Here is a 16,337-nt window from a genome sequence, read left to right as displayed (position 1 = left end):
CAGAACTAAACAATTCCTGAAGCCAACTCTTCAAAGATTAGACTGGACTATGGGACATAAAATCCTATTTGTGAAGAATGTGCTTCTTAGCTCAAGTAGATACATGAGACTAAATGGGCAGCTCCTGTCTGGAGGTGAGATGAAAAGGCGGAAAGGGTCAGGAGCTGGTTGAGTGAACACGGGAAATCAGGGGTGGAAAGGAGAAGTGTGCTGTCACAGTAAAGGGAGATAGCTAGGGTCACATAACAATGTATGTATAAATTTTTGCATGAGAGACTAACTTGAATTGTAAACTTTCACTTAAAGTACAATAAAATAAAATTTTTTTAAAAAAGAACTTATTTTCTGTTAAGATGAGGATTTATAATACTGATCTCTTTTTACTATTTAATGACAGATTTATTAAGTTAAATTCAACCCATTCACTTAATAATGAAATTATGTTGATTAAATAAAGCAGCTTCTTTTGGGGGGAAAGGCAAGAATTAGACATAAAGAAAGGATAATTTTAACATTTGCTTTTTAAGTTTGTTGAGAAGTTCAGCAAATGTTTCTCTTTGGGCTAAGAGACTAGAAGGCAAAATCATCCAATGGCTTGCAATACTGAGAGACCTGCTGCTAACCAAAATGTCCACAGTTCAAATCCACCAGCCGCTCCTTGGAAATCCTATGGGGTGGTTCTACTTTTATCCTATTGGGTCGCTATGAGTTGGTACTGACTTGATGGCAACAGGTTTGTTTTGGTACCACATGACAAATGAATATTCCTGTTCTTATAAAAACATCTATGCACAAAAGAAAAGACAATGATACATTAGTATTTACATTTATTTTCATGTATGCAATTTACACACTCACTATTAAACACAACTGGAATGCAAACACATATACAGATGTCATAATAAGCATTATCAAATAAAATAACTGGCACTAGTGTTATAAGCATATTAATGGACCTGGTGAGGAAAAGTGACGGAAGAAGACTGCAGCCCATGGCATTTTTGTTTTTACCAAAGAAAACACTCAGTAGCACCATAACGGCAATACTTAAAAGAAACACATAAAATGGAACATTTTAACTGCTATCATTGAAGTTATCCTGCTTTATTTGAGTAAATTTTACAGGAAGTTAACAGTACAGGCAGTATTTTGGCCAACTTCTGCTTATGTCAGTTGAACATCTTCCATAAACAAATGCAAAAGGAAATAAAGCCAACCATACGTGGACCCCTCCTTTTGTACTTGTACAAGCTCTGCACCACGCTTTGACTTCACATTTCAAAAAGATATGCATGTGTTTAAAAACTGAGGTTATGTAAAGTTATTCACTAAAGCTCATTATATCTTTGGTAGGCTAATACTTTTTCAGCATTATTATTAATCACATTCATGTTTCTCTATTTCTTGTACTTTTCTATATAATCCAAGGTGGCTAGAGAGGACATTATGGAAAACAATACAGCAAAGTCCTCAAAGAACTAGGCCCTTAAAACTCAGTCTATTACAAAGGCACCAAGAAATCAACGGGGTGCAAACTTCCCCTCAATGAAAGATGACTTTTTTTTTAATACTTATAAACTACTGGAATTTTATTTTGCAGTTTTATATATCTTATTTGTTGCTGTCAGTATACTTAACTACCTACCATTACACTTTTCTTCTAAGATGGCATCAACAATATACAAGATATATAGAGTACCAGGTATTTCTATTTCAAAGTTGTGCAAAAACTGCCACAATCTTGCTCAAAGTGTCTAAGTATCCAAGTGGTAGCAAATGGGCTGCATTAAGCTTTATATATCCACATTGTATATCAAGAAAAAAATGAAATTTATGCTCAGTTATGAATAAAAATGTTACAAAGAAAATAATATACTGAGAGTAACCTGCAAGGTTCTTTTAAACAGTATACTTTAGTGGTTTCAATACAATGTCACTAACCACTTATCCCTAAGCATCAAGTTTTCTTTATAAGAATGTTGTAGAATTGCATTAGTATTTTATATTGATTATAAATTAAGCCAAATTTCTATCTAAGTACACAAGTATGCGCTTCAACCCATGTTTTGTGACCAACACACAAAACATGCTTTGCTCTTAAGATTTATTGTCCTTATAATAATGCACTTTTAAAGCCTTCATTTCAGTTTGGTAACTAAGATTCACATGAAACACCTTGCTTTGCTGAACACAGAAAATGCATCTGCATTAAATGATTACGAAACCTGGCTCTTGCCGGTAACTAGAAACTTAGTCACGTGTAGTTCAACCAGCTCCAAACAAGGCTGTTTAGTGGTACTTATTATGCAGCATTTATTGGCCTAAATTTCAGTCTGAATTGCAACTTTCAACTCCATTGTCTGATTTGAATGATTGTTATTTGTTTCTTTTAGTGCATCACTAAAATATAAATCAACATTGGGAATTATTCCATTGTTACCATGTTCTTCAGCAATATGATGCAACTGTGGAACTTCTGAACATGAAGCAGTTTTGGTAAGCACAGAAATGCTACACTGATGTGGGGAATTTTCCAGACGGTCATTTTCTACCTCAGGAAGAATGCTAACAGTAGCAAAGCGGGCATGATAATCACTGGAACCATGACTACAAGAAGTTTTCATGCTTTCTAGGTCAGAACAACTAAATTCAGAGAAATGACTTGAATGGGAATCAGCTACAGACGGCATACTGTCACTGAGGGATGGAGCCTCAAATTCACTGGAGTTTGTGCTTTGTTGTTCCAACAACTGTGCATCCATGTCTTCTCTGGTCTCATTTATCTTCATATTACCCTTTTTCCTCAATTTACCACTTTTTGATTTTTTTCCTGCTGTTGCTTCTTTGGACCACTTGGTGGCACTGGATTTACCTTCAGGCAAACCACTAGATGCACCACCAGTATGACTTCGGGCGGCACTGCCATCATCCACACTACTGCTTCCACTATTGTGCCTGAATTTGGATGGCTTTGATTCAATATCCACTTGCACCTCCATACTGTTGCCTTCTCTGAAACGTAAGAGTAACAAATATAAATACAATTTGACTTTTTTATTTTTATTCAGTTGACAATAAAGGCGGACGGAGTCTTGTGTGAAAAATTAAAAAGACTATATAAAAGCTTTCAGAACAAATTAATGCATAATACATTCCACTAAAAATAAAAACAAAAAACCCAACCTACTTGAATAAAAGGACTTTACTTCCATTTTTTAAAAAAATAGTATAGCTTATTCCAGGTACTTTCTTTTTAGAACAGCTTTATTGAGATATAATTTATATACCATAAAATTCACCCTTAAAAAATGTGCAATTCAGTAGTTCTTTAGTATATCCACAGTCGTGCAACTGTCAGTCCTATCTAGCTCCAGAACATTTTCATCACCCCAAAAAGGAACCCCCATGTCCATTACAGTCACTACCCATTTTACTCCTCCCAGCCCATGCAGCCACTAATCTACTTTTTGTCTCTTTTATTTGTCTATTCTGGATATTTCATATAAATGGAATTATACAATCTGTGGTATTTTTTGACTGGTTTCTTTCATTTAACATAATGTTTTCAAGGTTCACCCATGATGTTATAATGCTTTAATTTTTTTTTTTTTGGAGGGGGCGAAGGCTGGTTTCTTCTTCTAAAATGAACTTCTTTACTAAATAAAAGCTCTGCCATTACTGGAAAATATTTGTATATACTCTATAATCATTAATATATAAAATACTTCATCTCAACATTTAAAATCATTAAAAAGTAAGCACTGCCAGCTCTGATAATCTTTTAACACAATTTCTCACTATTTTCTTTTCCCAGAGAACTTAATAGTTGGTATCCATTATTCACTGGTAATTTTACCTAACAACATGGTTAAGTCTTTTTAAATTACTAGAACAGATTCTCATGATTATATAGCAATTCTTTGCTTACTTGTCCAATGGGATGTAGGAATTCAGAATAGATCCTGCCATTGCTTTGGTGCTGGCATTGTCACTAACTGTTCCCAAGCTGACTGTGCCAGATTCTCCACTTAGACTGTACTGTTCTTTCTGCACATCTGCTTGTACTTCCAACCTTAAAGAGGGGCAAATCAGATAAAAACTGAGATTATATGTAATATCAGCACTATATATGTAACATGTATCTTTAAATAATTCTGTTAAGAACCCTCATAATGAGAAGCTATTTTAAAAACAATAATAAACATTATTTTTTTAAGGTTTCCACTTATATTTGTTTTTATTTTTTTTATTGTACTTCAGGTGAAGGCTTACAGAACAAATAGTTTCTCATGAAACAGAAGTACACATGTTGTTTTATGACATTGGTTAACAATCCCACAACATATCAACCCTCTAACTTCTCAACCGTTTTTTTTTGGTGAAAATACACATAGCCAAAGATACACCATTTCAAAAATTTCTACATGCACAGTTCAGTGACACTGACTACGCTCTTCGAATTGTGCTGTTATTCTCACTTAAGATGAAGGCTTACAGAACAAAATAGTTTCTCATTTAACAGCTACTACTGTCTACAGCCATACCACCCTGAACGCACCCATCTCGTCTGATCTTGGAAGCTAAGCAGGGTCGGGCCTGGTTAGCACTTGGATGGGAGTCCACTTATATTTGATTATTCAAATTCTACTACAACATACTGAACAGTACCAGCCATCCAAACAGAATGGGAAAAATAAGGTATCTGCAAAGTAAAGTAGTAGCAAAATGACACACACAAAGAACAAAAATAAGCTCCATTACTCTTACTCACAATGTGGCATTTTGCATGCCATGTGTCAATGCAAAACATAAAATCAGAATACATTATCAACCATGATACATGACTCAGTGTGACTCAAAAAATCCTGGGCGTATACCTCAAAAATGGTTCTACAGATAACATTTGACACTTTAGATAAGAGATAATAATAAACACCACTATAACTTAGGAAAAGAATTTGTGTTTAAATACAAACTACCTAAAAATAAGGTAAACATGACTAATTTATATTTTTATTCATACCCTCACAATATAAAAATTAAAAACAATCAAATCAATAAGAAGTACAGAATAGTGAACTGAAGAGGAAACAAAGGAAGATAAAATGTGCTAATTTCTCCTACTCATCTATATATGGCTGCTGGTAAAAGGCTTGGTGAGAATGAAATAACCATTAGTATTTAAAAGGACCCATGCAGACTATCCTGGCCATGGTTTATGCACTGCCAGATGCCCTGACTCAAATCTGTTCTCCCCTGGCTTCAGTGAACATCTCACCTCCTAACATCCAGCTGTTGCCACCCCTAGAGGTAAGGTCTAGGCTTAAGCACTCCCTTAACTGTGTCCAACAAAGCAGCTCCAGCTCTGACTAATAATAAAAAATCTGACAAATGGCAGTGAACAAAACTGGCCAAATGTTACGCCTTTGACTTAGTTTTTATCGCATCCTGGGTATATTGTGACAGAAAATACAAAAAACAGTAAAAATCTTACTCACTACCCACCGTTAAAATCTCATTTTTTAACATTGCTATTTTCAGCCCTGACACGGTAAGGTTATATGTAATCATCATGATTTGTGTTCTAAATTCTCCTCATCTAATTCTTAATTTCTAGTTAACATAAGGTAAAAATCAAAACAAAACACACTGTTGTTTCTTACCTGTTAAAACAGTTAACCATGGCACTTCCTGACAGACTCCCTGTTATACTAGCTCCAGCTAGTGCCATGGTGCTAGCCGTTTCACTCAAGTTGTCTCGAATGGCTCCTATTCGATCCATGTGGCTCCCACTTGCACTCAAACTGCCAGTCAGACCACCAACACTTCCCTCTCCTATGCTAGGATTGTGTCTCGCTTCTGCTACTGAAGTTGTGTCTAAATGAAAATATTTCAAAGAAATTAAATAAATATGATTATTAATATCCCCTGTCTTGGATAGAACATATTATTATGAAGTACAAAACATATACAGAATAGAAAAGATTCTGGAGTCAAGGTAAGAGTAAAGGGAAATATCTTAGCAAGCAGAGCTGGATCAGGGAGAAGCCCTCAATTCTAAATGGTCACTAATTTTTTAAACAATACAGAAGATTAAACCTGGTTATTGAAGAATTTAGCTAACTCTGGAGGAAAACTATGTTTCAGTTTTCAAAATCAGTGTCATTTAAAGAGCATATTATTCTCTGGGTTGGTAAGAGTGGGCCAAAGTTGATTTCTAGATATATCTCACAGTCCCAATTGTCTAGAAGCTATTACAAGATCTAATAACACTATATTCTAATCTTACGGTACTTTTCACATGCTTTGTATTGAAAGATTCATTTATTAACTCCAATATTTGAGTTCTACTATATATACCTAACACTGATGTAAGCACTGCAGATACAGTGAACCAAAAAAACAAATACCTTGTCCTAAAGAAGCTTACATTCTAGTTGGGGAGGAAGGAAATGGGACAGGAGACCAATACATAAAATCATATAGTGATAAATGCTATAAATAAAAATAAAACAGAGTAAAGGGGAGTGAGAATAATGAGAGTGTGTGTGAACATGCCTGTATGCCATTTTATACAGCGTGATCAGAGAAGAACTCTCTGATAAGGTAAACTTGAGCAGAGACTCAAAGGAAGTGAAGGAGAAAGTCATGAAATTATTTGGGGGAAGAGCATTCCAGGCAGAGGGCATGACAAGTTTAAAAGCCTAGAAGGGGGATAGTGCTTGGCATGCTCAAAAACACCAAGGTGGGGTGGTATAAAAAAGGAGAGTGGCAAGAGATCAGTTCAGAGACGTAGCCAGGGACCAAGTTCATGTGGGGCCTTACAGGCTATAACAAGGACTTTGGATTTTTTCCCCAGTACAGTCAGAAGCCATTGGGGGAGTTTTGAGCATAGGAAAGACATGATCGGACTTAAATATTTCAGAGGTGCCACTATAGCTACACTGTGGAAAAGATCTTCAGTGAGCAGAAGCGGGGATGGATTATCCAATAAGCAAGGTAAGCACGGGCTTACTTGTGCTTACTTATTAATCTGCAGTGAATGATACTACATTGGTTTCACCAGCCCTGGTGGCATAATCGTTAAGAGCCATGGCTGCTAACCACAAGGTCAGCAGTTCAAATTCACCAGCAGTTCGAATTCCTTGGAAATCCTATGGGGCAGTCTACTCTGTCCTATAGGGTTGTTATGAGTCGGAATCAACTTGATGACAGCGGGTTTGGGTTTTTTTTGGTCACCACACCACATCAAAGTGAAACCCATATGAAATTGCTCACTACAGGTTAGTAACTAAACACAAGTAAGCCCGTGTTTACTTCGCTTACTGGGTCATCTGCTCCTGTCAGTGACTGTAAATTTGAAGAGAGACTTTGATTCTATAGGAAGGTGCTGTGGGGTTGGGAGAGGGACAGAGGCCAGCCATACTTAGAAGCAAAATCTTTAATGTGTGAAAAAACGTGAAATTGTTCACTACAGATTAGTAAGGAAGCACAAATAAGCCCGTGCTTACCTTATTAGATAATCTGCGCCTGAGCAGAAGCTGAGAAAGTGAAAAACGCAGTTAGGAGGCTATTACAATAGTCCAAGAAACAAGATAGAAGCCTGGACTAGTGGAATAAGAGAGAAAAATGGTTGGATTGTGGCTAAATATTGAAGGAAGAGTAAACAGAACTTGCTGATAGATCAGATGCAGGTTATGAGGAGAAAAAGGGAGTCATCAATAAACGAAGGTATTTGGCTCAAGCAATAGGAAGAATGGAGAAGCTACTTATTGAGATAAGGACGACTGAGGGAAGAACAAGTTTGAGAGGGAAGAGTCTGGCTGCAGACAAGTTAAGCATGAAATTCTTTTTACACATCTAAGTGCATATTAAAGAGGAGAGTTGCATATATACAAGTCTAAAGTTCAGGGGAGAGTTCTGGCTTAGATATAAATTTGGGAGAGGTCAGTCTATATCCCGTTTAATAGATGAGATCACCTAGGATGATTTAGGTAAGTGTAGATAAAGAAGAAAAGAAGTCTGAGAACTGAGCCCTGGGAAACTCCAACATTTAGAGGTTAGGAAAGGAAAATGAACCAGCAAAGACTGAGAAGGAATGACCATTGAGATATGCTGAGATGAGTAGTGGTTTCCAAAAGACAAGTGAAGAAAATGTTTCAAGAGGGAGGGTATGGTCTATACCATGTCAAATGCTAATGTTACATTAAGATGAAGGCTAAGAATTGACCACTTTATTTGGTAACATGAAGGTCACTGGTGACTTTGCTTTGGTGAAGTGGTAGAGATGACATCCTGCAGTGATAGAGACCAAAATCTGACTGGAGTGAGTTCAAGAGAGAATGGGAGGTAGGAAGGTACACATTTATCTTTGTATATCTGCCTGATGTTTCTTTTATTATTTCTTATATAACAAGAATTGCTAGACTGTAGAATATTTTTTTAAGTTTATTTATTTACACTCCACCGGCAGTCTATGAAAGCCTACTTTCTTACATTCTCTTCAATAAAATATTTTCATTATTCTTAACTTCTGCCAGTTAGTGCTCTAATTCAATTTCTTTGAATAACATTGGGTTGAAGATATTTTCTATTTATTGGCCATCTGTAGTTCTCTTTTATGAACCACATGCTTCTTTGTATCCTTTTATTACTGATTTGTAATGTTTTAAGGGATGAGGATGGTGCAGGACCGGTCAGTGTTTCATTCTGTTGCACATAGGCTGCTATGAGTCAGAACTGACTCGACAGCCCCTAACAACAACAACAAGCCAAATTTAAGATGAAAAATCTACAATTTCTAAGACAATATATGCACAATGGAAGTTGCTATTGTTGCTGGCTGCCATCGAATCAATTCTGACTTGTTAGATACCCAGAAATATTTCACCCTCTTTGATCCATACACCCCTTTCCTCAACAGTTCATTTCACTGATCTACTTCTAAATGAACACTATTAGGTCTAACAAGAGGAGAGCAATGGAAATTCTGACTTGCATATTATCTACAGCTTCCCCATGCCACCTGAGACTATAAACTACATTTTCTTTCTTTGCTTAAAGGACTCACCTACAGCTGTATTAGTTCCACCAACATTTATATCATTTTCATCATCGAATTCAATCCTGACTCCTTTTCCATTTCCTGCTGAGACTCCACAACCTCCACTTCGACAGAGAGAAATTGGAACAACGCCATAGACATATGCTAACATAATAGGGACACCAATACCTAAAGAGAAATTCAGTTAGCCATAAACCAAAACATATATCACAGAAACATGAGATTTAGAAAGTCTTTTCAAGAGAACATGTACAGGGGGAAGTGCTAGGGTTATGAAGATTTGGCAAAACAGCTGCCAAAAATGGATTTACCCAGCTGTTAAGGGGCACAAGCAAATTCAAGGCTCCCAGTCTTTCAGGTGATGGACACCCAAGGGAAAAAATAAGATAAAGAGACATGAACTTTACTCTTTTTAAGTGACAGAGCTCTGAACTATACTGGGGCAGGGGTAGACGGAAAATCAGCTACTAACAATTTACCAACTACCCTGAGGCTAGGCTCTTGAGTCTACAATACTTTTAAGCAATACAGTTACTGAATGAGAGGCTTTCTGAAGGCTCTGCTTAAATTGTCCTTAAATTAAAAATTAAAGTAACCCTCTCATCAACAATAAGATAATGCCTTGTTTTTAAAATCCTTTCACAAAATTTTACCGTTATAAGATTTGAGATGATTAATATTTTTAAAGCATTTTCTTACCTACAGTTACTGCAGCTACTACTGGAGATACGATTACAGACAAGGTTACGCCACCTGCTATGGCCAAATTCCTTTTGTGCTTTGAAACATCCTTGCCTTCATATCGATTGTGAATCTTGAATTAAAAATAAAAATGGAGGAGAGGGATTAAAGAGAAAATACATATTTGAGTTTGATGAAACAGACCTTATATTTGCTAGAAGTTTAAAGTGATTTCTTACATAATTTTATAGTTGAGTGTCCTAATTCAAGGTAATCCTTTTATTGTTCTTAAACCGTATTTTCACAAATAATTTACTCCTTATTAATAATTTACTTGCATAAGACTATTGATTTAACAGATATCACTCTGTTTACTTTTCATTGACCTTAAAAAGCAGTTCTAATCAGTGATTACTAAATAAAATCACTTTTCTTTCAGATGCCTTTTTATAAAGAAAAATATTATTGAACAACTCAGGATGCTGGCTCTCATTTACAGCTCACAGTAGGGGGTAGAGAGAGAAAATAACAGCTACCAGAGAACAGGTATTAGATCTGCACAGCATCTTTGTACAGTACAGGTATTAATAAATATATTTTAATATCACCATGAAAGTGACCTGTGAAATACAGTGAAACCTGTGACATCTGGAACTCGATGGGACTGCCTTGTTTTTCTAGGTATTCCAAGTTTTTTGCCTTTGGCAGGGTGTAGTCTTACCACTTTTCTATCACTCTTTATTAGTGAAAAATATTTGAGTTTTCCTTCTCTGACAGGTTTCCGCCTTACACAGGTTCCAGTTTTCAGAGATTTTACTGTATTATATGAACTTAGGAAATAGTTTATTCTCATGGTTTACAAGGACTAAAGCTAATAAAGCACATTTTCTGCTTCAAAGGTCTACAGGTAAAATGAAATATTTGACTTATTAACAACATTACAGGTGAGGCTTAATCAAATAATCTATTATTTTGTCATTATTTTAAGGACTGTAAAATACAATGAACCTTGTGGGATATACTGCACAGTGAAAAAACTGGGGTGGGAAGGCAGGCGAAGCAAGCATGGGAACAAGGAACATATATTTCCTAGTCAGAATTCTGTTTCCTAGCAATGACTATGTATTCCCAGGGAACAGCCCATGCATTTCCTTAAATAACCCATGCAGGCAGAAACGGCATACCTTCTAAGGTACCTTTCCTTATCCTTCAGTACTGCAGCTAATTTCTGTTCCTCCCTAGTCCTATTCCTAGGAAACTCAACACTGAAGCAGAGAGAAGACAAGGCTATACACTGATGAGGTAGACTTGCAAAGTCAGGATGCTAGGAGAAAGGAGTCTTCCAGAAAATTTTGTATCCTTAAGTACCAAAGTTCAATAACAGTAACTACATTATCCCACTATTTCTGGTTCAACTTAATTTTTTCAGTTTTATTATTTTGCCACAATTTCTATTTTTTATTGTAAATGAAGACTCAGCTTTCAGACATTTTATCAACTTAATAGGTTTTCCTAGGCTTGTTTTGAGGCCTAAACACCACTGAAAACATTGTTTCAATGGAAACCAATTTACTGACTTGCAATACTTGGGGTTCATGTTTGGAAAAAGGAGACTAGAAATTACACTTAAAACTTGAGCAATGAAGTAAATAATCTTTCTTCTATAATCATTTATGGGTATGTACAATACACTGGTGTTTCTCTTCTACTTCTATGTCTAAGTAACTGAATTTATAGTTCTGTTTTCAGCAAAACCTTGCTTGGGATAACTACATGAAAAATTACTATAATCAGTTACTATGTTCGGGACTTTAAAAAAGTTTAAGTTTAGTTACTTAAAACTCTCTGAAATTAATATTTAGCTTATAAATTTTTATGTCTGTCTTCAGGCCCAAGGCTAATTAAAAAAAAACTATGTATTGTTTTTTTTCTTATAAAAGTTATATATGTTGAATATTAAAAAAAAAATTTGGCAGTTATATGGAAGTGGATTGGTCTTATCCTGAGTGAAGTCCCAAAATCAGAACAAGAATTGAAGGAAACAAAGGGAAGCAGGTTTTGACTGCATTTTCTAACAATTAGAGCCATCTGAAAATAGAATGGGGTGGTCTCATGAGTTGGTGGTTTACCTATAATGCTCAAATGGCTAGACTGAAATTTATTAGGGATCTTATATAAAGAATTTGTGCATCTGGATTAAAAAATCTGAATCCAGCTCTGCTTCTTTCTGTGTAACCAAAAATAAATTACATAAACTTTTGTAAGCCTCAATATTCTAACACACAAACTAGAGGTTAAAATATCTATCCTGAAAGGTTGTTGTGAGGTTAAAGTTAGTCAAAGTACATAAAACACCTACTACACAATGCTGACTCAACAATCGTTCTTCTTTTTTATTCCTATCCTATCCTTTATTCAGCTCAGGCAGGTTAAACCCCAAAACAAACCCACTACCATTGAGTCAGTTCTGACTCAATAGTGACCCTATAAGCAGAGTAGAACTGCCCCACAGGGTTTCCAAGGAGTGGCTGGTGGATTTGAACTGCTGACCTTTTGGTTAGCAGCCGAGCTCTTAACCACTGTGCCACCAGGGCTCCAGGTATAAAGTTGGAATTAAATAACTTCTAAAGTCACTTCTAAATTCTGAGATTCTATTAATTTAGACATCAGCAGATTTGTTAGCCACTTCATATGTTATCTCATTAATCTTTCAAAAAATTATTTGCTTAGCTAATTACTTATAATTCATTAATTACAGGTCAGTGGTACACATTAATAGTTATTGGTGTACTTTCACAAACATGTTGGAATCTGTAAAACAACATACTAATAGCAGTAATCTCAGAAAAAAAAAAGCTTTGAACTTAAGTCAGAAACAATTAAGGAGCTAGCTAATTATTCTCTGCCTGAGGGCATGTGTTATTTAGCTATCAGCTTTAGTTATAAACACCTGACTTTATAAGGATATGCACATGAGAAAAATGTTAGGTATGTATCCGCCAATACTTAGTACTCAAAGTTGGTCTGTAATGCAAATGTACTAAGGTTTTCAGATTCAGATCATTTTAAAGCAAGTCTATTTTTTATGCATAAATATGAGCTTACCAAACACTGGAAATTTATTATTCTATGAAAAAATGGTAACTTTTATATTGAAGAAACTAAAAATGACCTTTGTCTTAAAAAACAAATGCACAAACAAAAACCAAACCAAATCAAAATAAGTCACTGAACCTAAAGGGATGCACCTAAAGATTGAGAATAAGATGATGAACCAACAAGGAATTACACACTTTACCTTACGGCCCACATATACTGGAATGCCAATAATCATTGCAGGGATAGCAATGCCAGCTATTAAAGCAATTCCTACAGGAGCACCAACAAGTGTTCCCAGTTGCCACAATATTTTCTTCTTTCGGCTCCAAGGTTTCTTCCCCCAAAAAGTACATCCTGATGGACTAATGGGAAAAAAATATTACGTAAAGTGACTGTGGAAAAACATCAACAACAAACACAATGCATTAAAGCAATGACTATAAAAGAAGACTTCTCATACTGAGCGAGATTTTTTTTTTCTCTTTAAATTCTTAGATAATTAAAAGCCTCCCCAAATTAAGGTAAGGACCACCATAAATTATACTAAAGGGATATTGATAGCCAGGATTCAGGTTAAAAATTTATCCCTAGTCTTCCACTACTCTTAAAATCTTAAGTTAGTTTTTAAAGAGTAGATTAATGCAAACCTGTTTTAGGCATACACTTATCTAGTTCCCCCCTGCCCCATAAACTCACTTAGTGGCCTGAATGAGGAATTACATATCTGAGAAAATTAAATGGAACTATTTATTACCTACCACAGGATATTAAGTTCTGGCTTTATCATTTAACGAAAGAAAGAAAATCTCTATTTCTTATTTTTGACTAGTTAATCCCAAATGACTGGCACGATAATTTGGTTCTTTTTAAATCTATGTAACTAGAATAAAACCCAAGTTTTATAAATCCCAAGTTTAAAAAAAGCTTAGGATAATACTTTTTCTAAAAAAAGTCCTTTTGCCTTATAATATAAAATTATATTTAGATATAAATAGCTCCTTCTATAAACTTACCTTAAATAATGTAAATCTGAGATTTCTTTCATACACAACCAACAAAACTCACAACCACAGACAGCACATGTCATGTGATTACAGCTTCCATCATTCATCTTTATAATATAAGCAGCACATCGTGGGCATGGCTTTATATCATCAGCTATTAGGAAAACAAAGAAACCTATTTAGTATGAAAAATTACCGAAAAGTAACAATTTCTAGTAGACTGATATAAATTGTACTGCCAAAAAACAAACAAAAAAACCCTAACATGTATAGATCATTAACTGATAGCTTTAATCTGCTATTTGTAGTATAAAAAGCATTTTGTCTTCCCTACTGAGAAAGGGAACATATTTCACATTAAATTTTCAATTTGTAAACATTTTTCAAACACAGGAGCAGAACAATGAAAACAAAGAATAACAAAAGAATAAAAAGAAAAAGGAGAAACAAGGTCAGCCCTAGGCAGATTGTAACAAGGTTTTTGTCCCTACCCCATAGCTGTTTTCTATTAGTGGCATTTCATGTTCTAGAACTTTTCTGTTTCTACTTAATTAAAATGTAGACATTCTACATAGTATTTCTTTAGTGAATGAACACTAGTGGGAAGCGACAATCTGATATTAATTTAAGGCACTAGAGACAAAGCACTATGAGTTCATTTCTCTCTTCTAAGCAACATCAACTACACTCACTGTAAAAATAATACAGGTATCTTTAGAAAAGTAGTTTTCCCTCCTGTATTTCAGTTCATACAATAAACAGACGGGCCTTGCAAAAGAATTAATACACAGAAAAAAAGAGAGGAAGACGTTAAGGAAGAGTTGTATGGTTATAAACACTATAGACACTATAAAACAGTTTCAAAATTCATGTAATTATTGTTAGTTATCCTCATGACTGTTTTGTCCTTTTTATTCAAGTGTTCAAATGCTGCTGGTGTACGCTCCTTGTCTATGGCTACAATGACCAAAGGTATCAAGTCAAAATTAAGTGGTACATAACTTTAGAATCACTGACACAGAGTAAGAGTTATTTCAAATTATACAACTATTTTGAACTTTGGCATCTACTTAAATAGTAACTTGTAATTATTTTTCTTACTATTACCCAGCTTTGTTTTCTAACTACACAGTCAAAAAAAAAAAAAAAAAAGTTTATAGAGCTACTAATGAATTAAAGTATTTGTTCCAATTTCTTACATTATAAGCATTAAGCGATGTTCTATTCTCCTTTCTACAAGTTTTATGGTCAAATTTTACCTGTGTGCTTTATCAGTGAATTCACGTTTCCTTAGTGCTTCTTTTAGGGCCAAAGCTGTTTTTTAACTTAAGAACTGGTCAATGCTCACAATTAGTGTTTTAATGATTCAAGCAATTTTGAGCAAACTGATAACTCTATGCAGCCAGACCAAGACAAATGATAATTACTAGAATATAAAAATTAAAAATATCCATAAGTCATGACTTAAATAGTCCAAAGAACATAAAGTCTGCATTAAAAAAATTTAACATTGGGACATAAATGAAAAAAAGCTGGCTTTCATACTTAATATAACATCTAACACATCAAATTAAGGAAATAATAATATAATTTGCTTAAGCAGAATACTGATTGATAAACTTCCTCATTCCAGTATATACTGAAGTAATAGATACCCCAACTAGAGGTAGAAGTATGGACACTTAGGCTTTGGTTCTAATACATGAAATCTTCAGAACAAACTGAAAGGTGACATTCCCATTTAGTTTTATGGTTCTGGAAACACAAAATAGCCTTTCAAAATGCTAAGATTACATGTTAGAGAATTAATACCATGAGCAATGTGTTTTTGCTATATCTCTTTATATATCTACACCTACATATTTTCATTCTCTGTATAGATAATTAAGGCTATTTTGTCTACTGTCTCTTTCCTTAAACCACAATTAGGGAAAAAAAAATCACTGTATACCTATGATATACTTCTCACAAAATATTCTCAAAATCGATAAATGCTAAATTATATTGTTTTACTGATTAGACTGTCAATTGATCTCCCATTCCCCAAGAATCAAATAATTCATAGCTCCTTGATACTGAAAAAAAGAAAAAAAAAGTTTCCTATCTTCTTTAAAGTGTTTGGTAAAGCTTTTGTCTTTTTTGATTACTATATTTCTGTTTACTGTTATAATATGGGCATTGTCATATTAAGAAAAAAACAACAGGATACAAAACACTGTTCTCAAAATTTGTTTTAAATGTTCTCCCCTCCTCCCTGCTAAGCACACTATCTATAAGGACTTACAACAAAATGTTAACAGTGGTAGTGGAAGGGGATTATAGATGGGGATGAGGAATCCATTAAATATTACATTTTTAAAAAGGAGAAAAATATAGTAACAAAAAACAAAAAATATGTGCTTCCTTTAAAATGTAACTCAAACTACATAAACCCCTTAGTAGCTATAAGAAAGAAGTCTCACTTAGATGCAAGACTGCCACAGTTTATT

General features: G+C 34.7%; 1 protein-coding gene across 4 annotated transcripts in view; it reads right to left on the bottom strand.

Annotated features, from left to right (window-relative positions):
• Window positions 1-810: 810 nt before the first annotated feature.
• The window catches only part of RNF19A (ring finger protein 19A, RBR E3 ubiquitin protein ligase), a 53,859-nt gene continuing 38,332 nt past the window's right edge, over window positions 811-16,337 (bottom strand). For 3 of the 4 annotated variants that reach the window (XM_004370731.2, XM_023726038.1, XM_023726037.1), the window contains 7 exons: window positions 13,858-14,002; window positions 13,044-13,206; window positions 9,764-9,878; window positions 9,071-9,232; window positions 5,664-5,877; window positions 3,929-4,072; window positions 811-3,012 (listed from right to left, as the gene is read on the bottom strand). In XM_004370731.2, coding sequence (XP_004370788.1) covers window positions 2,322-3,012; window positions 3,929-4,072; window positions 5,664-5,877; window positions 9,071-9,232; window positions 9,764-9,878; window positions 13,044-13,206; window positions 13,858-14,002 — 1,634 coding nt within the window. In that variant the 3' untranslated portion in view covers window positions 811-2,321. The remainder of the gene's footprint in view (window positions 3,013-3,928; window positions 4,073-5,663; window positions 5,878-9,070; window positions 9,233-9,763; window positions 9,879-13,043; window positions 13,207-13,857; window positions 14,003-16,337) is intronic. The other variant, XM_023726039.1, reaches the window with a different exon arrangement.

Source organism: Trichechus manatus, unplaced genomic scaffold, assembly GCF_000243295.1.
Source record: "Trichechus manatus latirostris isolate Lorelei unplaced genomic scaffold, TriManLat1.0 scaffold00009, whole genome shotgun sequence".
NCBI classification, from domain to species: Eukaryota; Metazoa; Chordata; class Mammalia; order Sirenia; family Trichechidae; genus Trichechus; species Trichechus manatus.
The sequence above is the reverse complement of the archived record's forward strand: the minus strand, read 5'-3'. Positions and strand labels throughout refer to the sequence as shown.